The 16,588-nt window shown below is 41.4% G+C and overlaps 1 protein-coding gene across 1 annotated transcript in view; it reads right to left on the reverse strand.

Moving 5' to 3' along the window:
- Nucleotides 1-16,588, reverse strand: part of DSCAM (DS cell adhesion molecule) — a 692,286-nt gene that overhangs the window by 63,571 nt on the left and 612,127 nt on the right. Inside the window, exons 21-23 of the mRNA XM_070363231.1 lie at nucleotides 7,021-7,174; nucleotides 3,396-3,513; nucleotides 1,380-1,543 (exon numbers count right to left, since the gene is read on the reverse strand). Of these exons, the coding sequence (XP_070219332.1) occupies nucleotides 1,380-1,543; nucleotides 3,396-3,513; nucleotides 7,021-7,174 (436 nt within the window). The remainder of the gene's footprint in view (nucleotides 1-1,379; nucleotides 1,544-3,395; nucleotides 3,514-7,020; nucleotides 7,175-16,588) is intronic.

The following is a 16,588-nucleotide window of genomic DNA, read 5'->3' on the forward strand; positions in this document are numbered from 1 at the left end:
TGCTCATCACTCATTAAAACCTTCTGTGAACTTACTAAAGATACATGCATTATTTCACTCTGAATTTCAGCCATGATGCAAATGACAAAGACAAATGGCACCCACTTAGCTTTTCTGTTCTCAGCTGTATGAAAGGGGGAGGGTAAGTGTAGCTAGTGAGAAAAAAACTGCAAAAATTTCCAGCATTTGACCCACCCTTCCAAGAGGCAACACACACACACACACACACACACACACTCCACTGAAATCACAGGTGCACCACTGAGTGGAAGTACACACATTTGAACTGTCACATAAGGTTTGAAGAATATACACTTCTTATCAATGAGCCTTAGTAATATCTTGGATTAGCTCTCTGGACAGAAATACTGAAGAAATTTGAAGTAAGGTTATCAAAACTATATAGGAAGCTTCTCATAAAACGTCCTTCTCTCTTCCTCTGAGAGAAGCCTGGTATTAACCCAAAGCCATGAAAAATAGATTCATCTCTTTAGAGTTATAACACAGTGTCTATCTCTGAAAAAAGCCCTGAAATTTTCCCAACTTCAAGTTACTTGAAATTCCAGATCAATTTTACATTATTTAAAAAAAATAGATAGTACTCCTTCCCTTCCCTCTCACTGAGGGCAACATTTATTGTATTTTTTATCAATCCTTCTGTGATTTATTAATATGATAACACAAATTAGTGTGATTAATTTAATGTGACAATATTGTTAACACTATATTAATTATTAATGTGCTAACACTTACATCTGGAAAAGTATACACTTTGATTTTTCTACTAATAAAATATCACTGTGCATCCAAATTTGAACCCAATCAGTGGCCATTTGGGATTTTATGCATGTTTTTAATTTGACAGTCTTAAATTTGTCATGTACTTTTGGAGTATGAAGTCAAGAAAAATTACATACACTGTATTAAATACATAATTAAACATGAATGCCCTCTAGAGTTTCAGCTAGTGTCCTTTTAATATACACTGCATATGACTAGTGAGTTAATTAACATTCATAAAGCATCTCAATTTGGAATTATTTCTTGCTAGTATTTTCTGGGTGACGCTTATATACATGTGGAGTAAATCGTGCAATTAGCATGTTATTAGGAAGGGCTTTTTCAGCGATGCACACATAAAGACAGATGAGACTAGGTTCTCATATGAAAATATGTAAACAGTGTTAGCTCTCAGGTTATGAATGCTTTTTATTTACTTTGATTTGTTTAATCTCCAAAATGAACATCTATGCTTTTGTTATATGAAAGTAGCAATTAGCTCTTTACAAAGGCTGATTTTTAAATTTGCTCACTTTCATTCTTTGCACATAGGCATACATACAAAAAGTAGCATTAAGAAGAACCCCCAGATGTGGTACCTTGTACTTGTAAATTTAAGATAATTTCATCCGACCCCCAGTTGTTATTGGCGATGCAGCTGTAATAGCCAGAGTCCTCTGCCTTCACAGTGCGGATGACAAAGCTGCCGTTGCTGAAGACGCTTCTCCGCCCATCAATCGTCACCAGGCTGGGCGTCCCGTTACTACCTCACAGGAAGAAAAAGGCGCAGATTAAAGAAATTACAATCTAAGTTAGCTGAGGTTGGGGAAAAGCATAAACACCCTCTGATGCAGACAACCCATTCGGAATATTATATTAAGTAAGAACTAAACCATGATTATATGATGAAAACAGTCACACAGCTGAGTTTGATTATTTGTACAAAATGCTGTGTTGAAGTGAAGTCTGTGTGGAGGTCTGTGTGGCTTCTGGCTCCTGACATAGGTCAATGCTTATCATATACCAAACGAGATTGGTTCTGTGGGCAGATATACCATTTTGACCAGATCATATCGGGACAATTAAGTTTTGGCGTGGCTTGTAGATTCATGGAAAATTGCAGTTAATGATTGTGGCATCAGAAATGAACTGCAGTGTGGCAAGAGGGTGATGAGCCAACCCTGGTAATAAAGAGAGCTCCTTTGGTGATTTCTTAGCCTTGGCCACAGGGAGAAGGGATTGTCCAGTCATCTAGGGCCATCCCCACATCTGGTGGATGCCACTTAACCTTGGGAGCGTACTGATTCCCTTAACTGACATTAAAAGAGATGAGAAAGTAGTTACTGAGGAGGGCATGGCAACCCACTCCAGTGTTCTTGCCTGGAGAATCCCATGGACTGAGGAGCCTGGTAGGTTATGGTCCATGGGGCTGCAAAGAGTCAGACATGACTCAGTGACTTAGCACACACATACCAAGACTATCATTTCAATAGTTTATGTCTTTGAAGTGCCTTTGTTTGAAAATAGGGACTCTTCTCAATCTCAAATCTCTAGCTTCATCAGTGAATGCTCAGCCCTTTATTTATATCTTAATTTCTTCCTCTGAGTAAAGTACTTTAAAAATTTACATGAATGGAATCTATTTCATCCACTTTCTCCCTTCCATCTCAGCTGTTATTATTTCAATAATTTCTACCGAGCATGGAAAACTGGGTTTTACATTAGCAAAGTCCTAATGTATTCCATAAAGAAGGCAAAAGGACTGTAAAGAAGGATGAGTGCTGAAGAATTGATGTTTTTGAATTGTGGTGCTGGAGAAGACCCTTGAGACTCCCTTGGACAGCAAGCAGATCAAACCAGTCAATCCTAAAGGAAATCAGTCCTGAATATTCATTGGAAGGACTGATGCTGAAGCTGAAACTCCAGTACTTTGGCCACCTGATATGAAGAACCAACTCATCTGAAAAGATCCTGACGCTGGGAAAGATTGAAGGTGGGAGGAGAAGGGGACAACAGAGGATGGGATGGTTGGATGGCATCACCAACTCAATGGACATGAATTTGAGCAAACTCTGGGAGACAGTGAAGGACAGGAAAGTGTGGCATGCTGCAGTCTGTGAGGTTGCAGAGTCAGACATGACTTAGCAACTGAACAACAGTAACAGCAATGTATTCCATTTCTTAAAGCCATTTCTCAGAGCATTTCAATTAGGGTTGGTTGGCCCATTGTCTTGGAAGAAGAAGAGATAAGTCTAAGTCTCAAGTCTCCTTGGGTATGTTCATCTCAGATATATAGGGGATTTTCATGATAAAGTACAGAAAACTTACACAGAAATTATTCAGTTGGCTAAACTATTTTCCTTGGAAGCATTGTCATGAACTTAAAGCTAAGAATTTTAAGAGAATTGACATGATAGATCAGATCCTTTTAGTACTAAAGCTGAGATTCCTCCCCCATCACCCTCAACCAGCTTCCTCTCTATTGCAGAAGACTGGGTAGTTTTCCTGTAGCTTTCATGAGTGTAAATCTACAACTTTATACCACGAGACCCAGAACAGTGTCCGAAGCACTCTCCTAGTGTTGTATTGAGGGCATACATTGGGTTACTGGTTACCTGTCTTTCATCCACTTTACGGCAGGAGAGGGGTCCCCAACAGCTTTACAAGGCAAGGCAATGTCTTTCATCCAGGGAGTAGTCACCGTGCCACTGAAGGTCAGGATTCGTGCGGGAGCTGGACCACCAAACAGAGCAGAAGCGCAGTGACTCTATGGATTCGTCTACAGAGGCCAAGATGACCTTCCCTAAACCAGTGACACCCCCCAAAGGTGAGTGCAGCCCTGCCAATCAATGTCACACTTCTCAACACTATTCCTTGTATCAGTGTGTCTAAGGGATTTTCATTGTACGAACATATGAACTGCTGAAAATCCCTACTATAGTATTTTCTCCCCTTGTATCAACTAGACACGGTGATCTCAAATTAAATATGTGGGACTTCATAAGCCTAGCAGCTCCAAGCTGTGCTTTCTGTGAGCCCAGTTATTTTTCGAAGCACTTTATTAAGCAATTTATCTCAACACCCCAAACTGCACATTAAAATATACTTTTAATATCTGAGAGAAGAGACAAAACAAAACATAAAGCCCCAAGACAGGAAGAGGTAAAACTGGAATGACTTCTATTTATCAGTTTTGTAGTAGTTTCCCAGCTTTTTTATATCAGCTTGATCTTCAGCACGAACGTTAAGGGAAAAATTCCAGTGACCTCTCTTGAAGTATCACTATTTTCTTGGGACAGTGATTCAGATGCTGGAACAAAAGCTTCTCCTGGGGACACTGGGCACTGGGACAGTCCCAAAGTGGCCAAAGAACATGGGGGTGGCGGGAGGGAAAAGCCCAGGGCAGCCCTGTTTGCAGGGACATCCTTGGATACCGGAGAGGCCCTGTACTAACAGGTTCCTAGCATCATCTTCTTGGGTGAGACACAAAAGCTGGCAGAGGCACCAAGAGATGAGTCTTCCAGAGGCAAAATGATCTGCTTGACCTCTGCCATACCCTGGGACCCTGGTTTCCAGGATGCTCCCTCCAGAAGCTCAGCCCATCTAGATGCACAGACAAGAAGCCTGCAGGCAGAAGCCGTTCCAATCTGATTCTGGACTCAAAAAGATGGGACCAGTGTTGGGACCCTTGCACCATTTTGGACTTGAGGGTTGAGATTGACCAATGGACATGAGGGCCAGGCTCCTCAGGAAAGTACTGGAATTCAAGGAAAGGTGGAGTTCCTGGAGCCAACTCAACAGGAGTCACCCTGGTCTAGAACACAATTTATTATGAACTAGCAGCCAACTCTGACTTTTGTTGTTTTGAGCACTGGAGGCCAGAGCAGAGAGTGAGGCAGTGCCAGTGGGCTCAGAGGCAGAGTCTATTTTATGCAACAAATGTTACAGCAAAACCCACCCACATGCTTGAAGTAACATGCCCTGCCCGAAAAGGAAACTGTGGCTCTTCCTCCTGAGGGGAGTGTCTTCAGAGGCGGCCCATAGAGGAGACCCTGTCACAGTGGAATGCTCTATCAGTAATTGACATTTCTGATTTTCCATCATGGTAACAAAAATATCCTGGGCAGGTGGCATTGGATTTCTGACACTGGAAGGCTGGTCCCTTTCATACCTTTCAGACCATCCTCTTATATGAGGAGGAATGTTCATGCAGCAAAATGGGGGTTGATTAGGGAAACTCAGCTAGAGGTAGGGCTTTTAAGCTTTCCAATAGCCCCCTCCCCTTGTAAAAAAAATACATTTTACTTTGAATTCCAGAAGCTGCACATATGTTATATGCATGTGAATGAAAATAAGGTTCTACACATGAATGCTCACTGTGTCATGCATTCTGATCTTTTCTACTTTTTTTTCAAGCCTAGTCTAGATTCCTTGACTCAATTCTATTCTGGTCATTTCAGTTCTTTAATATGCTGACTCTAACTCCTAAACTTCACTCCAGGTCTTAGGAGTGCTTTTCCACCAGCGTTTTGTGAAAGCACTGGCTAAAACCACTTCATCTTCAAGCCCAACAACCGTGGTTTCTAGAATTAATGCCTGTTGGTAGCAGTTGGCATGTTTAGGATCCCACTGTGAAATTCTAAGACTAAGCAAACTGGAGCAGGCAAGAGAATCACGTAGAATCTTTGGTGAAAAAATGCAGATTCCTCTTCTAGCTCTGTGATTCAGCGGATCTCAGGGCGAGGCGGGGGGCACTCCAGGAGGCCGTCTTTGAATGAGGACCTCAGGTGATTCTAATCAGATACTGTGCCTCACCAGCAACCTAATGTCTTTCCCAGTTCCTGTGGTGCTCTAGCTACATGGCCCTGAGCTCTGTGCTGCCCCCTGACCCTGGGCTTCCTCCCAGGACACCATTCCTCCAGGACTGGGTCTGTGGTTGCATTCTGCTCCTCCTTGTACCAAAGCCCCAGCCCTATTCCTGAACCTAACCCTGGATTTTAAAGCGGGATCTGCCAGCCTGCCTTGACCTCCCAACAAATACAACATAAGCTGCACCTGCTGCCTCTGCCTTTGGGCAGCCCCGTCTGTCCAGCTTAGACCTTTTGGCCATTATAGTTTACAGTTTGCCAGGGTCTGGGGCTCCTGGGCGGTGCCAGCCCTCTGGATGCCTGCACCAACCCAGAGGCATTCCCTAGCTCAGCTCCTTTTTGGAAAGCCCATCTGGATCATCATCTCCAACTCTGGGTGAACTCTGGTTAAAAGTGAGAAGCTGGAATCTTGGAAGGTTTGTTTTCTCTTTCAGGCATCTGGAAGCCTTAAGAGTACTAAATTTTCAATGTGGTATATTTCAGAGTCAGGAGCATCTCTGGTTGGCTTGGAATTGTGAGGTAAATACTTTTGTTCATTGACAAGGGCTAATTTATGGGGACTCTGAATACTGTATGGCAGCAATTACCAGAAGTCAAATAAGAATATTCTGTGTCTGTATGTGCTTTTTAGGGCCAGTATAACATCTTAACGTGAAGATATTACATTCACTTTGTGGAACTTTTTGTTCCTAAAACAAACTTCATTTTGTTACCTAAGGTCTTTACAGCATTCTGTCAATAGCTTCCCTGGTGGCTCAGATGGTAAAGAATCTGTCTGCAATGCAGGAAACCCAGGTTCAATCTCTGGATCTAGGAGATCCCCTGGAGGAGGAAATGGTAATCCACTCCAGTATTCTGGCCTGGAGAATTCCATGGAAAGAGGATGTTGACAGGTTATAGTCCATGGGGTCACAAAGAGTTGGACACTACTGAGCAACTTTCACTTTAACATCAATTTAAGAAGAACTAATGATTTTCTTACAGTTGTCAGGTTTCAAATTCCATAGACCAAAAAATAGACATTTATCTTTAAGAAGCATGATACCTGATTTTGAAGATGGTAGAACTTGCTTGGGAAGCAGTAACGTAGTGATTTTCACTCTAAGAGATGGATGGGGTCTCCTTTTCCTAATTTCTCCTGAGACACTGGCAGTTGTAAAGCTGCTCATCCATAGGAGGTGGTATTCCGATTGGCACAGAAGCCCAGTGCCAGCTAGCAATGACCCATTTCTTGGGCTGAAATGGGCAACACGTGGTGTTCTGGTTTACTTGATTTGTGGGGCATTATCAGCTTTATTTCAAAGAGAACAGAGGTGTAAAGCCAGTACGACTGTAGTGGAAAATAAGGTCCTTCCTGCAGCGTGCCACCCACCTTTAGCAACAGGCTCCACGGTAATGATTTCACTGCTGTTGCCTCTGCCGGCTGAGGTCACGGCCACCACCCAGACGCTATACTGACGATTCCGACTCAGGTTAGGAATTCTGTAGGAAAATGAGTCAGGAGAGGCTTCAAACTCGCTGATCACCTGTGAGAGGAGACATAAATGTTCCCACATTCAAGGAGGCAATGGCACAAGTGAATCTCCTAAAGGAATGCTTATCAACATGTTATCTGTTACGAGAAACAAAAGCCACCCTCATCCTTCTCTAAAAGCTGGGGTTTGCAATTTCTACACAGTCTGCATGTCTCAATGCTGCAGCTTTGACAGCCACCAAGAGTTAAAAAGTGGAAGCAGTGACAGATTTTATTTTCCTGGGCTCCAAAATCACTCAAATGGTGAATGCAGCCATGAAATTCAAAGACCCTTGCTCCTTGGAAGGACAGCTATGACAAACCTAGACAGCATATTAGAAAGCAAAGATATCACTTTGCCAACAAAGGTCCATGTAGTCAAAGCTATGGTTTTTCCAGCAGGTGTGTACAGATGTGAAGAGTTTGACCATAAAGAAGGCTGAACACCAAAGAATTAATGCTTTCAAACTGTGGTGCTGGAGAAGACTCTTGAGAGTCCCTTGGACAGCAAGGAGCTCAAGCCTGTCAATCCTAAAGGAAATCAACCCTGAATATTCATTGGAAGGACTGATGCTGAAGCTGGAACTCCAATACTTTGGCCACCTGATGTGAAGAGCTGACTTATTGGAAAGGACTCTGATGCTGGGAAGGATTGAAGGCAAAAGGAAATTGGGGCAACAGAAGATGAGAAGATTAGACAGCATCATTGACTCAATGGACATAAGTCTCAGCAAAATCCAGGAGATGGTGAAGGACAGAGCAGCCTGGCATGCTGCAGTCCATGGGGTCGCAAAGAGTCAGACACGACTTAGCAGCTGAACAACAACAGGGGTAATTTAACCCTTTAAATATGGGTCATGACACATCTGTTTTCAGCTGGGATGGAATACCAAGAACAAGACGGATCACCCTACCTGAGACAATCAAAGAACACACAAAATATGTGAAACAACAGTTTCAAAGGCATTGCACATCAGGTGATGAAGGACAGTGATTCCTTCCCTGAAATATGGGAAATAAATGAGGTGAAGCCTGCAGTTACAGGGTAGTTACAGTTTTGTAAGAGTTTCCAGACCATGGCATTGAGAAGGGAACCAAGGAGAAGACCAGCAGCTTCCCTGAGTCGAGGAGACAGAGCTGAGAGCCCGGGAGGGGGCTGGAGTACATAGGAAGGAGTACTATGAAGAAAACTTGATGGAGAATTTTGAGAGGGTCGCTCTTAGATCTTAGCTGAGCCGATACGTGCGTGTGGGAAAGCTCTCTGAGGCCAAGGAAAGAACCACTCAAACGGATTGGAGGTTCTAGTGCTCAGCTTTCACACAAGGCTAGAAATAGTGCTTGTTCCCACCAGCCAGACAGGAAGCCCTCAGGATCGATGGGCCATTGGATACTGTGCATAGGGTCTTGATGGTGGGGGATAATTAGCCCTAGATCGAACAATGTTCTTGTGTTGCCTTCCTGCATGCGTGCTAAGTCACTTCAGTCTTGTCCGACTCTGTGACCCTATGGACTATAGCCTGCCAGGCTGCTCTGTCCATGGGATTCTCCAGGCAAGAATACTGGAGTGGGTTGCCATGCCCTCCTGCAGGGGATCTTCCAATCCAGGGGTGAAATCCATGTCTCTTATGTCTCCTTCATTGGGAGGTGGGTTCTTTACCACTAGGCGCCACCTGGGAAGCTATTGCTTAACAATTATTAAACTCAAGATTCATAAAGATCAAACCATCACTAAATAACTGAACAGCATCCATGGACAAAAGTCAAAAAGGCCTATACTTTTTATAGGAATAAAAAAATCCAATAAGGTAAAAGATATAATATTTGGCATCCAATAAAATTTTCTAGATATGAATAACCCGACTATGTAGCAACTAATGAACAGATAAAGAAAATGTATTGCACCATAAAATAGAGGATTATTCAGCAATATAAAGAAATGAAGCACTGATACATGCTTAACTTCCATAAATCATGAAAACACTGTACTAAGTGAAAGAAGCCAATCCCAACGAACTATTTACCAGATCATTATGCTTAGATTATCATATTAGGCTATGTCATATTAGACTAATATGATTATCATATGAGATTAATATGATTACCTTGTATGAAATGTTCAGAATAGGCAAATCCATAGTAGCAGAAAGTAGATTAATGGTTTCCCAGGGCAGGATAGAAGAGGGGAAGAATGGGGATACATTGATAGTGGGCATGGCGGGATGATGAATGTTCTAAAATTAGATATCAATAGGGACTCTACAACCCTCTAAATATTCTAAAAGTCACTGAATTATATACTATAAAAGCATGGATTTCATGGTATGTGAACTATAACTAAAACAGAAAAACCTGTTAAAATGGATGGACCTAGAGATGATCATACTAAGTCAGAAAGTGAAAGACAAATATGATATGACATCAGAATCAAAGACATAGAGAACAGACTTGGGGTTACCAGGAGACAGAGGGTAGGGGACGGTGGATTGGGAGTTTGGGATTAGCAGAGGGAAGCTGGTGTACACAGCATGGGAAAGCAACACGGCACTACTGTATAACACGGGGACTGTATCCAATGCCCTGTGATGATAACACGGGGACTGTATTCAATACCCCATGATGATAACACGGGGACTGTATCCAACGCCCTGTGATGATAACATGGGGACTGTATTCAACACCCTGTGATGATAACATGGGGACTGTACCCAACACCCTGTGATGATAACACGGGGACTGTATTCAATACCCTGTGATGATAACATGGGGACTGTATCCAACGCCCTGTGATGATAACATGGAGACTGTATTCAACACCCTGTGATGATAACACAGGGACTGTATTTAATATCCCATGATGATAACACAGGGAGCTGTATTCAATACCCTGTGATGAGTCACAATGGAAAGACATGAAAAAAGATGCTGTTCAGCAGAAATTAACACATTATACTTCGATAAAATAAATTATAAAAAACTTATAAAAAATTCCAAAAATGCAAAGAAACAACAAAAAGCAAGACTCGTACATACAATATAATTTAATCAATCAAAATTGACCTATAATTGACAAAGATTTTACAGACAAGGGCATTAAAACGGTTATAATTGTATTATAGTTGCATTATAACTATAGATATTAAAAGCCTAAACATAGACACGAATGATATAAAAAGACCAAAATCAAACTTGAGATGAAATTATAATATGTGACAAGAATTATACACTGGATTAGATTAATAGTAGAGTAGATCTTGCAGGAAAAAAAGGGTTAGCAAACTTGAAGTTATATTACTAGATGAAGCACAGAGATAAAAGAGAATACAAAATCTAACACAGCATTAATGAGCTATGGAGCAACATCAAGCAGCTTAACATATATGTAGTTGGAACCACTAAAGGAGGCAGGACAGAAAAAAAGCGTTTGAAGAAATACTGGTTAAAATTTTTTTGCAATTTGATGAAAACTATAAGCCCAGAAAGCCAAAAATCTAAATAAAATCCAGCCACAAAATATGAATAAAACCATGCCAAGGTACATCATAATCTAATTAAGAAGACAGTCATAAAAGGAGCTAGAGAAAAACCATGTTAGATAACATTAAGAACAAAGACAAGGATGTCAGATCTTTTATATGCGGAATCTGGAGAGGAATGATACAAATAAAGTTTTGTCTCTGTTTCATCTATTAATATATCTTATTTATAAAACAGAAACAGACTCACAGACTTAGAGAATGACCTTATGGTTGCTGGGGGCAGGAAGAATGGGGGGCTAGTTAGGGAATTTGGGATCCACATGTACACACTGCTGTATTTAACTAATGTTATGTGGCAGCTTGGAAAGGGGGGAGTTGGAGGAGAATGGACACTGTACATGTGTGGCTGAGCTGCTCTGCCGTGCATCTGAAACTACCACAGCATTGTCAGTTGGCTATGAAAGTGAAAGTGACGTCGCTCAGTCGTGTCCGACTCTTTGCGACCCCACGGACTGTAGCCTACCACGCTCCTCCATCCATGGGATTTTCCAGGCAAGGGTACTGCCGTGGGTTGCCATTTCCTTCTTCAGAGGATCTTCCCAACCCAGGGATTGAACCCAGGTCTTCCGAATTGCAGGCAGACACTTTACTGTCTGAGCTACCAGGGAAGTAATTGGCTATAGTCCCATATAAAATAAAAAGTTGAAAAAAGGAAGGATGTCAGTGAGTCTTGTCAAAAACAATTTTAATCTGAATATCTTCCCTTAAGTCATATATTGAAAGCACACTCTTCCAGGACATGGAAGCAACCTAAATGTCTATCAACAGAGGAATGGATAAAAAAAATGTAGTACATATATATATCATAGAATACTACTCGGCCATAAAAAAGCAGAAAATAATGCCATTTACAGCAATATGGATGGACCTAATGGCAATCCACTCCAGTACTCTTGCCTGGAAAATCCCATGGACAGAGGAGCCTGGTAGGCTACAGTCCATGGGGTCGCAGAGAGTCGGACACGACTGAGCGACTTCACTTCACTTAATGACTGTCCTGTTGAGTGAAGTAAGTCAGACACAGAAAGACAAGTATCATATGATATTGCTTATATGTAGAATCTTATAAAAGAACAAAAATGAATTTATTTACAAAACAGAAGTACAGTCACAAATGTAGAAAACAAACTTATGATTACAGGGGGAAATAAACTGAGAGATTGGGACTGACATATACATGCTATTATATATAAAATAGATAACTAATAAGAACCTGCTGTAGAGCACAGGAAATTCTACTTAATACTCTGCACTGGACTATCTGGGGAAAATCTAAAGAATGAATGGACATATGTGTTGATATATGTATAATTGATTCACTTTTCTGATTCATACACCAGAAACTAGCACAACATTATAAACCAAATATACTCCAATAAATTTTTTTAAAAAGATAAACAAGTACTAGGGATGTAATATACAACATGATAAGTAAAATTAACACTGCTGTATGTTGTATTATGAAAACTAAGAGAGTAAATCCTAAGAATTCTCATCACAAGGAAAATTTTTTTTCTATTTCTTTAATTTTATATCTATATGAGATGACAGAGGTTCACTAACCTTACTATAGTAATCATTTCATGATATGTGTAAGTCAAATCAGTATGCTGCACACCTTAAACTTACATAGTGTGGTATGTCCATGATATTTCAAGAAAATTGGAAGAAAAAAATGAAAAAGATAACAATGTAGTGTGGGGTTCATAAAACATATAAAAGTGAAATGTATGCGAGCAACTGCTCAGATGTTAGGAAGGGAGAAAGATGGAAGCGTACTACCATAAGGTTTCAAACTATCAGTGAAGTGCTTAGTATCACTTGAAAGTAGAATGTAGAAAGTGAAAGGAAAGTGCAAGTCTCTCAGTCATGTCCAACTCTTTGCTACCCCACAGACTATACAGTCCATGAAATTCTCCAGGCCAGAATACTGGAAAGTCCTGATGGCTCATCAGGTAAAGTTAAAGGAGTGTGTATTAACCCCAAAGAAGCCATTAAAGTTACAAAATAAGAGTACAGTGAAAGCAACGAGCCAACAAAAAATAAAATGGAATTATAAAAAATATTCACTTGATACAAAGAAGGCCACAAAAGAATAAAAGGGAAACAAATAGGAAAATAAGAATGTAGCAAGATTGTAGGCTTAAACTGTGTCCATATAACTATACTTATATTAAGTGTTAATGCTCTAAAATCCTAATTAAAGAGAAAGATTTTGAGACTGGATATGAAAGCAATATCTAAATACATGCTGCCAACAAGAAATGTTTTTCAAATATAAAAATACAATTAGGCTAAAAATAAAAGGACAGAAAAGCTATCCCAGGCTGTATTATTATTATTATTTTTTGCTGTTTAGTTGCTAAGTCACGTCTGACTTTTTGCGACCCCATGGACTGTAGCCCACAAGGCTCCTCTGTCCGTGGGATTACCCAGGCAAGAAAGCTGGAGTAGGTTGCCATTTCCTTCTCCATCTCAGGCTACCATCAATCAAAAAAAAGTTGGAGTGGTTTTCTTAACATCAAATGAAGTAGATTTATGAGCAGAGAATATTACCAGTGAGAAAGAAAGTAATTTTATAGTGATAAATGGATCAATTCATCAAAAGAACATAGAAATCTTAAACATCTATGAATTTAATTACAAAGCAGCAGTCCGGACACAGACTAACACAGAACTTAGCACTGAGGAATGAGGTGCTGCTGTAACAAGCACCTAAACATGTGGCGGTGGCTTTGAGCTGGGTAGAGCCGGAAGAGTTTTGAGGGTGATGCTAGAACAAGTTGAGATTGCCATGAAGCAAGTGGGAAGGGTGATTCTGATGAAAGTTCAGAAAGAAAAGAGGAGACCTGGGGGGAAGCCTCCGTCTTCTCAGAGAATACATAAATAATCATGAATAGGAAGCTGGTAGAAATGGGGCTGTTAAAGGCCATTTCAGTGGATGGATATCAGGAACACGCTGGACAATGGAGAAAAGGCAATCCTTGTTACAAAGTGGCAAAGAAGCTGGCTGAACTGGGGTCTGCCAGTGATGAAACTGGATGTCTAGCCAAAGATATTTCTAAACGAAGTATTGGTTCCTACTGACAGTGGTAGGAAAACTGAGAAAACAGACATAAATTGAAGAAGGAATTGTGAAGCAAAAAGGAACTAGGACTTAACAATTTGGAAAATTCTTAGCCTAAACATATTGCAAGGAAACTGAGGTACAGAAGTGACCCACTGAGGTCACAGTGCCAGACAAGGGTGAGCAGAGGCTCAAGTTCAGTACTTCTGATCCAAGGGCAGTGCTGTTTTTCCCACTCCATGCTGCCAATTACAAGCAAGCCAATGCATGAAGGGTTTACTCTTACCCTTGTGAGCTGTTAAGTCAACCTTATGTAGGTCAGGAGGCTGCATAAGCTGCAATCCCAGCTTGGCAGTCAAACAGGGGACACGGATGTTTGCTATTTTTTTTTGTTTAGTCGCTAAGTTGTGTCTGACACTTTTGTGACCCCTTGGACTGTAGCCCACAGGGCTCCTCTGTCCATGGGATTCTCCAGGCAAGAATACTGGAGTGGGTTGTCATTTACTTCTCCAGGGGGTCTTCCCAACCCAGGGATCCAACCCAAGTCTCCTGCATTGCAGGCAGAATCTTTACTACTGAGCCAACAGTACACCTCCTAATTGTCATAAAATCCATGCTCCCTCAATAAAAAGTAGCGTCAGAGAATTTCCCATTGTCAACTATTTGACGTACAGGTACCTGGTGTGAGAGGAGTAAAGGAGACCATAGGTCCCTTGCTCAGAGTGCTCAGAGGTGCCTGCACGCTAGGCTGCATGTGAGCATCGGTGCTCCACTTGTCCCTTTATCTACCCAAACTGCCCCCCACTCCCCAAGACACACACACACACACACAAGCCTAATTCCTTTTTAGAAAATCATGGGAAAAAATGAATCCCTCTAGAAGTTCAGAGGGAATTTGGCTTGTTTCCTGGAAAACCGAAGAGACGATCCCCAAACTGTGTGTATGCTTGTGTTCTGCAATGTTTGAAGGCTATGCTATTGCCAAATTAATTATACGAAGCTTATGATGTGCAAATTATAACAATTGTTTCTATTGAACACTCAGCATCAACAGAGCATTAGAATATATTTACAAAATCTTCTGTGAAGAGTACATGCTGCTGCTGCTAAGTCGCTTCAGTCGTGTCAGACTCTGTGCGACCCCATAGACTGCAGCCCACCAGGCTCCCCCGTCCCTGGGATTCTCCAGGCAAGAACACTGGAGTGGGCTGCCATTGCCTTCTCCAATGCATGAAAGTGAAAAGTGAAAAGTGAAAGTGAAGTTGCTCAGACGTGTCTGACTCCTAGCGACCCCATGGACTGCAGCCTACCAGGCTCCTCCATCCATGGGATTTTCCAGGCAAGAGTACTGGAGTGGGGTGCCATTGCCTTCTCCATAGTCTTCAGTTAAAACTCAATCACTCCCCTGTCTATAACATACAATTGGTCTTTATTCATTGAATTTTTACCTGAAACATGAGCTATAGCTAAACATGAGGCTAAAATCAATGATAAAAATATGACTTCTTATGTAAATATTTGTTGCACCATTTACATAGATGATTAACTAAAAGTTGAAACAAAGAAGGTTTATGCATAAAAACTTCCCCCAGTTGGAATGATTTTTCTCTATACATTAGGATGGAAAACAGGAGTCGAGATACTTTGGGGTTCCTGCTGGGTATTTGGGAAAATTGGTTACATAGATGCTGTCACTACGCTGCCCTGAGGACTTCCACAATTGAGCACAATTTTTTTGGTCTCAGTAGAAGAGCAAGCAGAAAATTGACTGAACAATTTAAGCAATTGAAGAGGTGATTCATTTTCTTTGTACACACACACACACACACATATATATACGTAACTGGATAGTAAATGTAACTTTTCTTGTTTTCATGAAGTTTTGGCAACATCCTTAAGAAGTGAGAATAGTTCCAAAGACACCAGTACTTTCTTGCCTTATAAAAAAGTGAGACCACCTACCCAGGCCTTTCTGATTCTAATGTTTTGATGGTCATTTACCTCTGAGTCCCATAAGAGGCTGAGTCAAGAATAGGATATTTTTGCTGATGGATGTCTGTGTGCATTCCCACCTATGGATTGTAGAGGCCTGTGAGCTCACCTTAGAGACTGGTGAGTCACACCTGAGAAGATTAAATGCTAACTCAGCTCACAGAGGAGAGAAGGCTGTGCTGGAACTAGATGTCATTTGCAAGTTGTTGGTTTAAGGATGCTCACATATGGTCCCATAGAGGGAAGCAAGGCGGACATCTCCAGAGAGATGCTCATAGGTGTGAGATGTCTCCAATAAAGAGGTATACTGCAAATTATATGGTGTTTGTCTTAAACAGCCTTATTTATCCATTGTTGTTGTTTTTTAGTCTCTAAGTCATGTCTGACTCTTTGCAACTCCATGGACTGTAGCCCGCCAGGCTCTTCTGTCCATGGGGATTTCTAGGCAAGAGTACTGGAGTGGATTGCATTTTCCTTCTCCAGGGGATCTTCCCAACCCAGGGATTAAAACTGCATCTCCTGTAAGTCTGCCGCATTGCAGGCAGATTCTTTACTGCTGAGCCACTGGGTAAACTCTTTACTTATCCATCTTGTTCTTGTTAGTCTTTCAATCATATCCAACTCTTTACAACCCCATGGACCATAGCCCACCAGGCTCCTCTGTACATGGATTCTTTAGGCAAAAATACCAGAGTGGGTTGCCATTTCCTTCTCCAGGGTTACTTGTCCATGAAAGTGAAAGTTGCTCAGTTGTGTCCAACTCTTTGCGACCCCATTAACTGTAGTCCATGGAATTCTCCAGACCAGAGTATTGGAGTCGTGGCCTTTCCCC

This window comes from Bos mutus, chromosome 1 (genome assembly GCF_027580195.1).
Source record: "Bos mutus isolate GX-2022 chromosome 1, NWIPB_WYAK_1.1, whole genome shotgun sequence".
NCBI lineage: Eukaryota > Metazoa > Chordata > Mammalia > Artiodactyla > Bovidae > Bos > Bos mutus.